The 16,632-nt window shown below is 25.2% G+C and overlaps 1 protein-coding gene across 1 annotated transcript; it reads left to right on the top strand.

Moving 5' to 3' along the window:
* The first annotated feature begins 13,707 nt into the window (after window positions 1-13,707).
* Window positions 13,708-16,412, top strand: LOC129293284 (stem-specific protein TSJT1-like). The gene is made up of 5 exons (XM_054931156.1): window positions 13,708-14,003; window positions 15,345-15,585; window positions 15,691-15,811; window positions 15,893-16,002; window positions 16,128-16,412. The coding sequence occupies exons 1-5, from the start codon at window positions 13,801-13,803 to the stop codon at window positions 16,161-16,163; spliced, it is 711 nt and encodes a 236-aa protein (XP_054787131.1). The 5' UTR covers window positions 13,708-13,800; the 3' UTR covers window positions 16,164-16,412.
* The last annotated feature ends 220 nt before the right edge of the window (window positions 16,413-16,632 follow it).

Genomic DNA, 16,632 nt, shown 5'->3' with positions numbered 1-16,632 from the left:
ATTCTCTTCCAAGAAGGCTACGGATCTCTTTGACAAGATCATAATCCTGGTGATCAAGGTTTGGCTCATTCTGTAGAAGATCTAGGACATCTATAGAGTCTGTCTCGAGCACAATGATCCTCAAACAAGCACATGCACTGTTTGTTTGCATCATAATTAAATAAAAGAGATATCCCCATCTAATGTTTGACTACACCTTGAATATGATAACTTTTAATATGAGGATATTTATGAATAATAAAAAAAACTGAAAATCTCATTATATATATATATATACACATATATATGAAGTAGGCATCCTAGGATCGGAATCATGTTTCTCCCCTTCTTTTGTATTCTCTTCAATTTTTTCACTTCAATGTATTGATTTATTTAAAATTTAACATGTCAATAATAATTTTTAAAAATATCAAATTTTGAATTTTTCAATTTTAATCAGAACATCCAAATTAAGCAAAAAATTAATAATAACATGGAAACTAGTGAAGAGAATCCAAAGGAGAAATGGAGAGTTCAAATAATAAGTAAAGTAAAATTTATCTATCTTATCTTCCTCCAAGGAATCTCCTTTCCTTATAAAATTATGACAAATCCAAGTTGGAGAATCTGGTTGCTTCTTGTCTCTTTCCTCATCCTCATGCTACGTTGGATTCTCTTCACATAATTAATTAAAACATTTATTTAAATATACTCCCTTTGATGTTTATTATAAATAAACACTTCTAGTTACTTTACTGAAATAAAAAAGATATAGTTAAGTTATTAACTTTATTTAAAAAATAGACATATAATTTTACTCATATTTGAATAATTTTTTTAAAATTTACATTACATTTTTTTCATAATTAATGAGTTTAAATAAAAATAATATTAAAAAATATAATTAATATTCCATCTAATACACTGCATTAAATATTAAAGAAAGTTTCTAAAAAAGTGCCGAAGAGGATGGAGTATTGAGAAACCCACAAGGACCTTCCTTCTCTTTCTGCTTTATTAACTGAAACAATTATTTTATGCTTTCCTTCGCTGAATCTGAGCTCACTTGTCTTCGCTCTTCAATACATTTTATATCAAATTAATTAATTATACTTTTTTTTATTAAATGAAATGCAATTAATATAACATTTATAGTCTATTGTGTCTACGTGCCCACAGATATCTCAAATGTCCACCCACAGTATATGATTTGGATTTTACTGATTCTTTTGTCCCGTTATTGGCTTGTAATACTAATTCCATGTTGGATGCTTCATGCTTAAGCTTCATTTTCTCTAAAAATATAAAAAATACAATATTTATGTACTCAATCTTATATTTTTAATATGATTTAATCATATCATAACAATAATAATAAATCTTATCCCATGAAAAATTTTTAGCTAGACTGGGTGCATCATGTCATTTGTGATTTGTCTAATAAAAATATGATATTTAGATAATATTAAATATAAATTAATTTTGATATTAATGATAGTAGAGAAAAAAAATACAAGAAATTAAATTTAAATTTTGTTATAAGAATAAAATCAATTAAAAAAATGTTACAGAAGATTTTATTTAGATTACTTGAAATATTTTAATTGAATAGACTACAAATAATATTATACTCTTAGTCTACTTAAGTATTTTTCCTTATGCCATTAGGTGGGCAATCACTAATAACATTAATGACAAGAAACTTTTATAAAAAATAATATATAAAATACCCATATATCTTGATTTGAAAAATACATAAATTTGTTTAAAAATAAAATATTAAAAAAAGGAGATTTTTAACTTTCAAGAGGGACAAGGAATAGGAAATTTCCCAAAAAGAAAATTGTTAGTAGATAATTACTGTATGAGAAATTATTAGATAATTTGATAAACTATGTCATTTATAGTCTATTTAATAAAATTATATCAATCCAATTAAATAAAATCTTATATCATTATTTCTAATAATTTTATTTTTATAATAAAATACTTATTTAATATATTAATTTTTTTCTACCATCATTAATGTTAAAAATAATTTATATTTAATATTATTTTAATATTATATTTTTATTTAATAAATCATGGATTACGTGGTACATCAAGTTTGCCTAAAAGTTTTTGTTGGCGTATTGAGCACGAAAAGTGTTAATGAAATTATGATGAATATAAACAAAAAAAAAATCAGGTTTTTGTGAATTTATTTCCATTCAGAGTTTACATAATAATAATATCTTTTTTTCATCACACGGAATTCAGAATAGAATATAATATAAAAAAGAATAGAATAAAATAAAACTAATTTTACATGTAAGAAATATTCTTGATACTTTTGAATTATGGACAAAAGTTCAATTATGTAATGATAATACATATATGCTTCAAAAATATAAAGCATTTTTTACCTAAATCCTACCTTTTAATAAAATACTTACTTGTATTTAAATTAACATCATTTTTTTATATTTATTTCTATTTAATAAGGTGTTTTATTCTAAAATAAATATAAAATAATTTTTTAGGGATAATTTAAAAAAAAAAGCAATGATCATACCTTAAATCACTAAAAATGTATTATATTTTTTAATATCTATCCCTTAAAAATATTTTATATTCTTAAGTGGAGAGAGTAATAAATATTACAAAATTTCGTTTTTGTTGTGAGGGGATATGCCTTTCTTATTTTCGCCGGTAATAGAACATTGCACCTTTCTATATACATGTCACTAAACTATAAAGCTTTGCGTTAATTTAAATTGAATTTTTCAGGCCTTTTATGCCACATTGGTTCACCCAAAAAAATAATAATAATGGTCTAAGAGAAGTTTTTAGTGATAAAAAAAATATTTAGACCATAATTGAAATTGAACATAAGCACACACAAACATACAAGTCCATAGAAATTAAGCTGACATATTTTCCATTTTTTTCCTCGATATGTTACCTATTATAAGCAATAAAATAGGGTAAAATTTTGTTTCCTAATATATAATCAATACTAAACACTTCTATAAATATTTAATATTTTAGTTTCCAGAATACTCCTCATGAGATATTTTTTTCAAAAAAAAAATCTTAATATATATGCATTGTCTAATTCATTGTTTATATTGATAAAGTAAGTACTCTTTCATGTCCTATTTATAAAATAGAGAAGGAAATATTATTTTATTCTATTTATATGTCATGTCATTAATTTTTTATTATTAATTTTCTTTTTTACCTCAATATTAAAAGAAAGCATGTTATCAAAGTATGCATATTTAATAGGACAAATGTGAATACTCATTAAATTTTAGATGGGTGAATTTTAATTTAATGTTTAATTCATATTTAAAAGTTACATCCACATATATATTAATCTAGGTTAAATACTTAGGATATCAGAGCCAAATTTTTTTTTTGTCTAGAGAGTATATAAAATTTCAAATTCAAATACATAAAAAAAAAGAAAATGGAAAATAAAAATGAAATGAGATGAGAAGATATCAAAGTACTTGGCCTTTCAAAAGTTATAAGAGGATTGCGGAATTATAAAGAAATTATAATAAAATATCAAATTAGATTTGGAACAACTCTAAACTCACAATTTTTATGAATCCAAATAGAAAATATTTGACTTAAATTCAATTCTAAATTTAAATTCTTAGATATCTAAAAGCAACATGAAAATTTTTTCTAGTAAAATATGTTAGAAATGATTTATAAATAAAATTAAAACAAATATATATTATTTTTTTAAAAAATACAGCAATGTCAATATGATACAAGAATTGATTATTGCATCACGTGGTTCCAAAGTCTAATTTTTTGAGCTGACATAAATTCCAACTCCAATATGGAATGCAGCAAATAGGCGAAATTCTAGTAGGATACTCAATGCATGCATGATTCAACAAACACTTTAAAAAAAGAAAATCAAACATTGAATTGATTTTTTTGGCTAAAACAAAAAACAAAAACAATAACACACACACTGGATTGATTTTCCTTGGGTTGGTCTTTTAACATTAATTTTATATAACGCATGATTATCTCCAAGGAATTGGCAGACCGAATGTTATTTTCAACTGGGTTGGTGAAACTACTCCAATATAAAAATTGTCCACATATTTTCAAGCCGGTCTTTATCTTTAGAATTATATAAATATTTGTAATTAAGAAGATATTTTTTTCTTAATTTTCTCATAAAAATCATATATATGTCATAAAAATCCTAACGTACCGGATCCAATTTTAGTTCACGTCCTAAATAGAATATGCAACCGATCGATGCAAGTAATATAATCTGGATTTTCAAGATGAAATTTGAAATATGTAGCTTAAATCTTATTATTTCATTTTTATTTTTATAATTAATTTATGATTTTTATGACTTATTATATTAATTAGTGTATAGATTAATAGGTTAATACTATCTGTACCTTATTTCATTTGAGAATAGAAAAAAACTATTAAAATGAACTTCAAAAAATAATAGGATGGAGAGACATATATTGATCACTTCAAAGGTATGAAAGACAGTAATTTTTGCCCATAAATAATGATTAACAATTGTCATTAGATCTATCATTTAACGTTTTCATCTTTATATAACGGTTATATCCCTATCATATATACTTGACTATATATAATGGTTAAATATTCTCATCATATAAAAATTCTTTCATTATAATCATTCTAAATGAACAAAATAATATATGATGGTTATTGTAAATAACTCTTATATATTATAGAAAAAATGACAGTTATTTAAATAACTGTTATTATTATTTTTTTTTTGTATATCAGGGGCTATTTTTACAACAATCCCCTATAATAGTTATGCAAAATTTATACCCAAGCAATAATAATAATATTTTCAAATAATAACAGTACCAATTGAATTTAGATTGAAATTAATTTAAAATAAAACAAAAAATAGAACTCATTACAACTACGGAAAAGATTTTAATAATTATTAAGAAGGTCCGCGAAATGTAAAAATAAGTTTGAAATTAAATTTATTACCATTCTTGCTTAGTTGTAGAGTACTTGTTCACATTCTATTTGCAAAAAATCAAAAAAAAAATTGGTTAAATGAGAAATATCTTATTAATTATGAATAAATTCATCAATCCAAATTTTTCATTTAAGAAAGCGTTAACTAAATAGCACCTGTTGATGTTTGGTAGCTTGAAAGATGAAAACATGGGCCAAATCTTGAAGAAAAGAGGCAGCTAAATTAAAGTTGCATTCTTTTCTTATGGTCCTTGACTCTGCAAAAATTGTGAGAATTATACAACTAGTTAATATTATTAAAACCTTGTACCTTTACTTCCTGAATGTATGATGAGCTTCGTTATAGATCTGAGTAAATGGATAATGAAAATAGTGGATCGGCCAAAGCTTCAAATGAATTGGACAGATCTAGATGAACAACAGAAAAATCATGCTGAACAAATTGGGTGAGGCAATGGAGAAAAAGAGATAAAATTATTGACACAAGTTGAAAATGAAAATGAAAGAAGAAATAGAGCATTAAAAAAAAGCATAAATGATAAGCTTTTAAATCCTTATCATATATAATTATAAGAGAATAAATGACAGGTGTTTGAATGCTCATCATTTATTTCCAAACACTTGTCATTTAATGTACTTTAAATAATAGGTGTTTCAAACACTCGTCATTTAAAATTTAAATTTTTTAAAAAAATTAAACTTTAAATGATGTATATTTCAAATATCCAACATTTAATATGAAGACTTTAAATGATGATTGTTTGAAACACTCATCATTTAAAGTTTATTTTTTTTATTTTTTTAAAAAATTAGATTCAAAATTTTATACGACGAGTTTTTCAAACACCTATCATTTATTTTAAAATAATAAATATCAGGTATTTTAAACACTTATTATTTATTTTTTAACTATCACCCACTTGACTTTTATATGACATATTTGTTTAACTGTTATTTTTTTAGCATTTTATATTTAAATTTTATAGCAGTCACATAAGCGCTAGGTTGCAGGTAGAGCTGGGAATACGGGCGGGCCCGACCCTTAAGGGCTTGAGCCCTAAAGCTCGATTTCTCATTTTGAACATCATTTCTCAAGCCCGACCTTTATACTCAGGGCCGGACCCATAAGCCCTTTTTAAAAAAATAAAATAAAACTAAAATAAAATTAAACATTTTAAATTAATTAAAATATTTTGAAATTAAAAAAATTAAAATCCTCATATTTTTTAGAAATTAAATAACACATATTTAGAAGTTTAGTCATAAAATTTAAATCTTGGTTAAAAAATAGTTCATTTTTTTATAAATACACAAACATAATAATTATAAAAAAAATAAAAAATACCATAAAATTTATATTATACACTGATATTTATTAAATTATATTAAATTAATTTAAAAATAAATTAAAATTAATAATAATATAATGTGTGTAGGATCAAGTGAGCATGTCATTGACTTCAAACACATGTTTTACTAAAATAATAATAATAATAATATAACAGGGCTTGGAGGGCTGTCTGAGCTCGTGTCTTATTTTACAGGGCTTATTAAGGCCAAGCTTTCAAGCCCGATTACTTTTAAAAAATTTATTTTTAAAACCCAAATTCTTATTTAAATAGGACTTTTAAACCTGACCCTTCAAGCTTAATCCTTATTTTTGACTCTGGTTGCAGGTTCCCGCTTACAACGTTGGATCACTAGTGCATGTCCTTCTAATTAAAAAAATAAATGAACAGAAAATCAAAAAGAAAACCACTCATAACGAACGAAACAAACGAGGAGAAATAAACTCAACCTATATTTTTCCTTATGATTTTAAGTATTAAGATTAACGTTTGAACCTTGATTACTAAAATTAGAAGGACTTTTCTCTAAATGATTAACAAATATGTGTGCCAATAGTCAACAGAATTTATGATATTCAAGTGCGGAAAAAAGTATATAATTAAGATATTTGTTTTAAATTAAATCAAGACACAAATTTATATATATATATATATATATTTTATCTATTCCATAATAAACTTTCACTATTAATATTACTAATACTTTATAATATACTTATTCTGATTTGATTGGATAAAAATAGATTAAGTATATAAGATTAAATATCCAAGTATTTCCCTTTAAATATTACTCTTGTTAATTATTTTAAATTTTAATTCTCTAAATTATTTATAAGGTTCATTTGATTAGTGGCTTGTTTTTGTTGTCTCTTCTAATAGAAGAGATTAATTAAACACTCCATCAAGTCACTAAATTGAATTTACATACTCCCTTTATTTCAAATTATAGGACATTTTTGAATGAATTTTTTCATTTTAAAATATAAGACACTTTGAGTAAATTAGTATTTCATTAAATGTAACAATGTCAATATTACTCTTCATCTCTCTATAATTAATTTTTATCCTTTCTCTTTTCAATGTATTAAATGATGGGCATTTTTAAAAGTTTATATTTTTATTTTAAAAAGATAAGGTTGTTAAGTGTATTTAATGAGATTTATTGATATGTAAAATTTTATTTAAAAGTATCTTATAATTTAAGACGAAGAGAATGCTAAGAAAGCTATTTGGTTTAATTGATTAATAGATTTAAATCAATTTGTCATGGAGTCTCAAATTCAAATTTTAACATATAAACTTACATTAAATAAATATATTAAAATTATTTTTTATGTACATGTAAGCTATCATTGATAATAATAATCTCACAAAATTATTATTCAAATTAGTTTAAGCAGATAATAGTTATTAGTAGGGTCCAAGATATCAAATTGAATTGGCCTTGTGTATATTTATTTTATGACTTGACGCGGACTCACCCACCACCTTCTATTTTCGCTTGCAAGATTGCGTGTTGGCTTTTACGAATCTGAATTGACAAATGCGACATAAAAAAAATAAATAAATAAATAAAAGAAAGAGGTAGGTCATTCCAAGAAGCTAGTGGGAATGCTGACGTGGCTAGCAGAGCAAAAGCTCCCATGCAGGAATGCATAGATTTTCCCGCAGCAGACACTGCCCAGCCACAAGGGGTTTTTGGTACACTAGTAATATAAAAAAGAAAATATTTTCACATGCATTATATCAAATTTTAATTTTAAGTTTTAACGATGTACGAGGAAGCTTACGTACTCCAAGTTAAATATAATTTAGAAACAATTAATCAATTAATCATTTAATCATTATAATTTTAATTTAATTATAATTTAATTCTTAATTTTTAACTCATTATAACTCAATCTTTAAAATTTTAACTCAGTTATAAATCAGTATTTAAATTTTGTCTCTTATAATTTAGTTTTTGAAATTTTAACCTCTTAAATATTGATTCCTATATTTTAAAAAATAAAATTATTAAAATTAAAAATGTTTTAAACTTTTAATATTTATAAATATTAAAGAGTTTAGAAATTTAAGATATTAGTAATAAATCTTAACATACTTTTAATCTTTATAATTTTATTTTTTAAAATATAAGAATCAATATTTAAGAGGTTGAAATTTTATGGACTAAATTACAAAAGGTAAAATTTAAGGACTGTTTAAAACTTTAAAAATTGAGTTATAATGAGTTAAAATTAAGAGATTGAGTTATAATTAGATTAAAACTATAAATACTAAATAATTAATTTTTCCTATAATATAATAAAGCCTAATAGCCTATCACTAATTTTTGGTAGAAGTTAGGGTGAGATGTTAAATATCTAAAGTTTAAACCCTCCTCGTATATAAAAAAATCTATAATTATTTACTGGTTATGAACTACTCGTATACATTTATATTTTTAAAAAATAATATAAAACTATACTGTTTGTGGATGATTGAGTATTGCAATTGCAATTCAAATATTACTTCATGTGTCAAATATTTGGAAAATTTAGTGTTCAACCAAAGAGAAACCAAAATGCCAAGACTGTCATTGATGCTGATCTTCTTTAATGACAGTCTCTTATATGTGGGAGGGACGAAAATTGGAGGTCAGGATTCCAGCCAATTACTTCTGAAAATGGTTCGATATGGCTTGCTATGTATCGGTAATTAGACTTGGATTCCAAATTTATTATCATTATCTCTTTGATTATTTTCATAACTAAACTTGCTTATATTCATGTTATCTTAGATTGTAGCTCTCTACCATATAGACTTCAAGTACTCCAAATGAATATTAGGAGTATACTCCCAACTTATCTTCAATTATTTGTATCTTTATTTTAATTTAATACAAAATTTCTTTTTACCAAAACAAAAAAAATGCAATTCAAATGTAGGAAAATAAAAATCCACATACACTTTTAGTTAAATAAAAAAAAGAATAACTTTTAGTCTCTAATTTTTTTAATTATATATATTAATTTAGTCCTTAAAATTTGAATCACAACATTTTAATTTATATATATTTTTGACTCAAAACAACACCTTTTTTTAGGTAAAAAAACAACATTGTTTTTATAACTTTTTAACTTATCACAATTTAATTTTTATAATCCATTAATTCAATAAATTATAAAGGTTGAGTTAAATTGAGTTAAAATTTAAGAACTAAATTAATAATAAGAAAATTAGAAATTAAAACTTACAACCAAAATATAACAAGTCATAATAAAGGAAATGTAAAGAACAACAAATACAAATACAAAGGCCATTCCAGTAATTAGGTCAAACTCTGGATACCCATCCGTTGAATTATAAATGGTACTCTCTCTGTATAAAAATGTAAGATATTTTTAATTAAATTTTACTCTCAATAAAATAGTTACTTACTTTTTAACTAACCCTATTTTTTCATATTTATCCTTTTTAAACACCCTATAATAAATATAAAGTGATTATCAATATGGGTGCTTTTAAAAAAAAGGCAATGATTACATCTCAAAAGATTAAAAATATCTTACATTTTTAAATATCCAACTTATTAAAAAATGTCTTATATTTTTAAACGAAGATAGTATATTTTTAGTAAAAGTATGGGTAAAGGAACAAAAATACTCACAAAATAGTTAACGACAAGTATCTAGTATTCTAAAGTGACGAAAAGGGCAAAAATATCCATAACATTATATGGATGGGTACAAAAGTAATCAGACCATTAATTTTGACTTAACACCATTAACTTTGACAGTTAAATACTAACTGTGCATGTCACGTGTCAGTCTTTGCTGACGTGAACTAAAAAAGAGGCAAAAATACCCACAAAATCATCGATCAGGAGCAAAAATACTCATAATATTACCAGAATTGGTGCAAAAGTGACTAATACATTCAATCCCTTAAATGTTGACTGTTTGGTTGACACCTAAGTAGAAGTTGACTATTTTTTTGCTGATATAAATAAAAACTATTTCAAAATGAATTTTTACGAATATTGATCGATCATTATATGAGAACTTATAATGTTACTTTAATAGGTATAATAGTGACCACTTCGTTAAAATCAATGCCATATGATTTCTTTCCATCACCACGTATCTCGCCCCTTTCTTTTCTCCTCATTTACTCATTTTTCTTATCTGTAAAACTTGAGATTTAATATAGTGAGATAGGTTATTCAAAATTGAAGATTCAAGATTAAAACTAAGCATATCTAACTTAAGAATATTGTTACAACTTTATGCAATTGCATTCACGATATATTCAAAAACTTTAAATAATTTTTACCACTGTTGCAAAAAAAAAAACAAGTAATTTAATTTGATATTTAGTCAAAATGACATTTTCTCACATGATATTCTTACAATAACTGATTAACTTTTAGAGACTTATCTAGAAATATTTTTTTTATATTAGTGAAAAAAATAGTCAACTTTTATTTAGTTGTTAGCTAAACGGTCAACATTTAAGAGATTGTATGTATTGATCACTTTTGCACCAATTTTGATAACATTATAGGTATTTTTGCTCCTGATCGATGATTTTGTGAGTATTTTTACTCTTTTTTTAGTCCACATTAGCAAAGATTGACACGTGACATGCACGGTCAGCATTTATCGGTCAAAGTTAACGGTGTTAAATTAAAGTTAACGATTTGTTTACTTTTACACTCATATATATAATATTATGAGTATTTTTATCCTTTTTATTATTTTAAGATACTGAGTGCTGATTATTAATTATTTTGTGAATATTTTTTTCTCTTCATCTTAAAATTATTTGTGCGAATTCCAAATTTGTTTTTAGTAAAAATTAGTGGACATGATGCCACAGCACGTAACGTAACCCAAAGCAAGGACGTTTTGTGGGTCCCGATCTCAAGCAAGTTGTCGGCTTATGGCAAAAATTCACCGCCTTGCGGGTCCCACAAGCCATATGCAATTTTGATTCTTATTCATATGTTTAGACTTTTAGATGGAACCGGTATTCTGGATTAAATTTGACGGGATAGTTTGAATTAACTTAAAAAATTTAAAATTAAATTTAAAATAAATTAATATTTTAATAAAAAATTTAGAATTAAATTTAAAAAAAAATTAATATTTTAATATTTAAGTTTATTTGGATAGCTCGAATAAGTTAAAAAAAATTTGAACCAAGTTCAATTAAGTTCAACCTTGGCTCAAATATTTGAATTAAATTTCTTTTAAAATTTATAAAATATGATAAATATTAATTAATTTTTTAAATTTTATATCATTTTATATCAAAATACTATATATTTGAGTATATTATTATAGTTATTTTTTAAAAAAATAAAAAATATTATATTTTCATATTTTTATCATTTTTAATCAATAAAATATCTTAAAATAATATTTAAAATACATTTTAATATTAATTTTTATATTTTAAGACCTAATTTTTTTAAAAAAAGTTTTAAGTTCTACACGCGTATAAAAAAATTAATTTTATATTTTTTTATAAAATAAAATAATTAATTTTAAAATAAAAATAAAATTCGGCCACGTACAATTTCTCTAGCTAAAAAAATTTGAACCAAGTCCAATTAAGTTCAACCTTGGCTCAAATATTCGAATTAATTTTTTTTAAATTTATAAAATATGATAAATATTAATTAATTTTTTAAATTTTATATCAAAATACTATATATTTGAGTATATTATTATAGTTATTTTTTAAAAAAATAAAAAATATTATATTTTCATATTTTTATCATTTTTAATCAATAAAATATCTTAAATAATATTTAAAATATATTTTAATATTAATTTTTAGATTTCAAGACCTAATTTTTTTAAAAAAAGTTTTAAGTTCTACACGAGTATAAAAAAATTAATTTTATATTTTTTTTATAAAATAAAATAATTAATTTTGAAGTAAAAATAAAATTCGGGCACGTACAATTTCCCTACTCTACTATTATATAAACATAATAAATAAAAAAATATTTTTGATTAATTATTTAATTATTATCTATGTTAGACTTGGTTAAATATTAAGAATAAATTAGAGTAAAAATTTCTTATATGTAAGGGTTAAACAATATAAAAAGATACAGAAAAATAATTCAAAATAATTATAATATTTTACTCATAATTAAATAATTTTGCTTTATATAATCTAATGATAGTTATTTTTTTATATTCATAAAAATGAAAAGTATAATTTTCTCAAAAGTCATTAAAAAATTTAAATTAATTGAGATAATAATTTTAAGTCAGTAGTCTAACTATCATTGAATTGAGATCAACTTGATCATAATTAAAATAATATAATTTAATTAAAAAATATAAAATATATATATATATATATATATATGAGACTATAATAAAAGTAATATTTAAACAATTAAGATATTAGTTTACAAGTAAAAGAAACATTCATGAATAAATTACATATAATACAACAAAATAGCAACAGAGTTACTTAAGTATAAAGTTAATAAATTATTTTTATTTTATTATTTTAAATTTAAAATAATATTTTCTGCTTAATATAATTATTTAAAAATTAAAATTGACTTAAAAATAAACAAAAAAATATTTTTTAAAAGTTTTGGGTATTCGGCCAGGCCCAAATAAGCCCAAAACTCAAAGGTATTAGGCCAAACTTGAGTATATAGGCTTTTTAGAAGGAGTATGATACTTTAAACTTGATCCAAATAAACCTGATTTGAATTGAGCCCGACTTGAATAAGCTCGATTTGCCTAAATTATCGGCTTTACTTTAACAGCTTGAGGGAGCATAAATATAATTGGGAGAATGACAGTTAAATTTTAAAAGGAATGAATTAATGATAATCAAATTTTTGATAAAATTTTTTATAAAATAAATTATAAATATTAATTTAAATAATTATAAATAAATTTTTTTATAATTTAAAAATTATATTTAATATTTAAATATTTATTTATAATTAAAACTCCTAAATTTATAATAATTTGAATTGATATTTTTAATTTATTTTTTAAAAAAATTTATTGAGAATTTAATTACTATTAATTTAGTGTTTTGAAATTTAACTGTTATTTTTTTGTATAATTTGTCATAAATTACAATATTATTTTTAAATTCAATTATATTATACTTGCATTTTGGGAAAAAAAACATATATCATGTATGCATATATTCACTTTTATATATAACTCCAGAATATCTTATCTCGTCTTTAATTTCAATCTACTAAAAAGTAAATATTCTTTCTTAAAAATTAAATCATTCATGGCGGATTTATAGATACCCTCAAACTACGTTTATCCTACATAATGACTAAAATACCCTCGTCCGTTCCATCTATAAAATCCGGAAATGCACGCCCTTCTCGTTTCATTCCCGTTCAGTGTTATGTAAAGTGTGAACTCTTCGGTGAGATCGAGAGGGCAAGTTTCTTCTTCAATTCTTGTTGAGAACCTCGAGAATGTTGGGAATCTTCAGCAGCTCCATCGTCTCACCGCCGGAAGAGCTCGTCACCGCCGGCAACCGCACACCGTCGCCCAAGATCACGGCGACCGCTTTGATCAACCGCTTCGTCCAGACCAACGCGTCCGCCGTTTCCCTGCAGATCGGAGATCACGTCCAGCTTGCTTATACTCACAGCAACGAGACACCATGGCAGCCCAGGTAATTAACAATGGCTCCTTCTTTCATCCGCTGAGGTCGTCGTGTCATACCGATCATAATCTTTTGTTAATTCTTGAATATGGACTTACGGTGCTCGGGGTTGGTAAGAATCTTGTGTTTGTTGCTGACAAGATGAGGTCTTAAAAAAGAAGAGAGTAGAAAAGAAAGTGGATCAACAATCAAGTGAGCTAAAATAACTTAATTTTTCATTCAGAAATTTCCGACAGATACCAGAAATCTATAATTTTGCGATCGGTGACGCTATGTTGTATTTTTATGGATTTTCTGGCTTAGATAAATTAATTTTCTCAGCTGCCAAACAGGATGGGACGAATTGTACAATAAAGCTCCTGATGAAATATAGAAAATAGGGAAAATGATAATTAAGAAGCATGTTCAAATATTTTCTGGGACCGTAATGCTGGAAATGAGATGCTTTAAAAAAAAAAAAAAATTCTGAAGCGGGTTGGTAATTTTTGACGGGTAAAGTAGGACCATGGTGCTCATTGCCACGAGCAATATAGATCATCTAGATATTATTTTTATATTTTATTTTATATTTATTAAAATAAAAATTATAAAATTTTAATAAGTCCATTTCATCGTTTATTTGCTCGATACAAATTTAATTTAAATGATTTAATTTTTAAATGAATTGACAATCCAGTTTACATTAAAAAATTTTTAACTTGCAATTTTTTCTCAAAGATCTTTTAAACGCGTGGGAATTATTTTTACTTTTATATTTTTATATTATATTTGCTAAAATAAAAATTTATAAATTTTTTAAAAAAATTAATATTAAATTTTATTATAAAAAATTTAATATTAAATTAAATTATTTAGATTAAATCTGCATCCTCTAAGTTAATGATAGAATAAATTTATTAAAATTTTATAATTTTTATTTTAACAAATATAAAATAAAATATAAAAATAAAATGTGTAAATCTGAACCGTTTAGATTTATAATTGGACGGTTCATATTGCTCATCGTGACGGGTCGATATCAAACGCGATGAAGTAGAGCTTAACCAGCAATATTTTGACACGCATAGAGATCCGCGGTTGATCCAATGGTCATGATTCCGCGATGATATGTTTATTAAATGTTTGTTTTGCATGATTGCCACGTTGCAACTCAATCGGCTACGATCACAAGGTGCCTGTGAAGTCAAACTTCTACTTTATTGATTATTGATTTGGATTCTCCTTAATAATTTTAACTACACCTGAAAAACTTGAATGATAAACTTGGAGTAACTATGATGATCTTAAATTAAATCTCTCCGTTCTTTTTTTACTGTAGTAAATAAATTCTTTCTGGGTTCAAAAATACAGGTCATTTGCTGTGAAGGACGAGGTATTCTGCTTGTTTGAGGGAGCTCTGGACAATTTGGGCAGCTTAAAGCAACAATATGGGCTAGCCAAGTCCGCCGATGAAGTGGTTTTGGTCATTGAGGCTTACAAAGCGTTACGTGATCGAGCTCCCTACCCTGCCAATCACGTTGTAGCTCATCTCAGTGGCAGCTTCGCTTTCGTTGTTTTTGACAAGTCCACTTCTACTCTCTTTGTGGCTTCTGTAAGTAGTGTGTGTGTGTGTGTGTATACAGTTACCCACCAACAGCAAAAAGTTTAATTAGCTTTAGACGATCACTTCGAACAATCTGCTTGTAATTTTTGACAGGACCGATTCGGTAAGGTTCCTCTGTATTGGGGAATAACTGCTGATGGATACGTAGCATTTGCTGATGATGCAGAGTTGCTGAAAGGTGCTTGTGGCAAGTCACTTGCTTCTTTTCCTCAAGGTGGGTTTCCTAACAAGAGATGTGTTTACATATCACTTGTTACGTTCTTGTTGTTGATGTTTTTGACATATGATGGTGCAGGATGTTTCTACTCAACAGCAATTGGAGGATTGAGATCCTTTGAGAATCCTAAGAACAAGATAACTGCAGAGATTGCAGAGGACGAGGAAATCTGGGGGGCAACCTTCAAGGTAACAAAATTACATGACTTTGAATAGATCAAATCAATTGCTTGCAGAGCAACACGTTCTCTGTTGATTTCTCAACCCATTACTTGCATAATTCATAATTTGCTGGGATCCGTGAAACATATCAGGTGGAAGGGTCAGCAGTTGCTGCAGCTACAGAATAGAAGATCTTTTTTCCAAGTGAGGAACTGCATGATCCTCTGGAATGTAATGAGATTGTGGTTACAAAAGATGAACAAGTTTAATGTAGTAGGGGCTTTGTATTATTCTCGTTTGGTTTCTTGTCTAGATTATGACGAAAAATATACCCCAAGTTCCTCATTTAGATTGGATTGGCATGCTTTGTTTCTATCATTGTACAGTAGCTGCTTTTTTTCACTCTAATAAATTATGCTTCTGCTTTTTGATTCTCACCTCCTTACTCTATCTCATTATACTGGTGATGAAATTTCTGCTCTAATTAATTAAGCTGGTTATAACTGATTGTTTCTCTATTGTCCAAGAGGGATTACTACTTATTAGAAGAAGAATCGATTCATTATTGCAAACCACAAATTATGAAACATTTTTGCATACCGTGTCTGTCAAATAACAAGGCCTTTCAAGTCTTACACTGAGCTGACTGTGTTGTGC

This window comes from Prosopis cineraria, unplaced genomic scaffold (genome assembly GCF_029017545.1).
Source record: "Prosopis cineraria cultivar Desert tree isolate PC_DT_omini unplaced genomic scaffold, ASM2901754v1 PC14, whole genome shotgun sequence".
Lineage (NCBI taxonomy): Eukaryota > Viridiplantae > Streptophyta > Magnoliopsida > Fabales > Fabaceae > Prosopis > Prosopis cineraria.
Note: the sequence above shows the minus strand (reverse complement) of the source record. Positions and strands in the feature narration are given on the sequence as shown.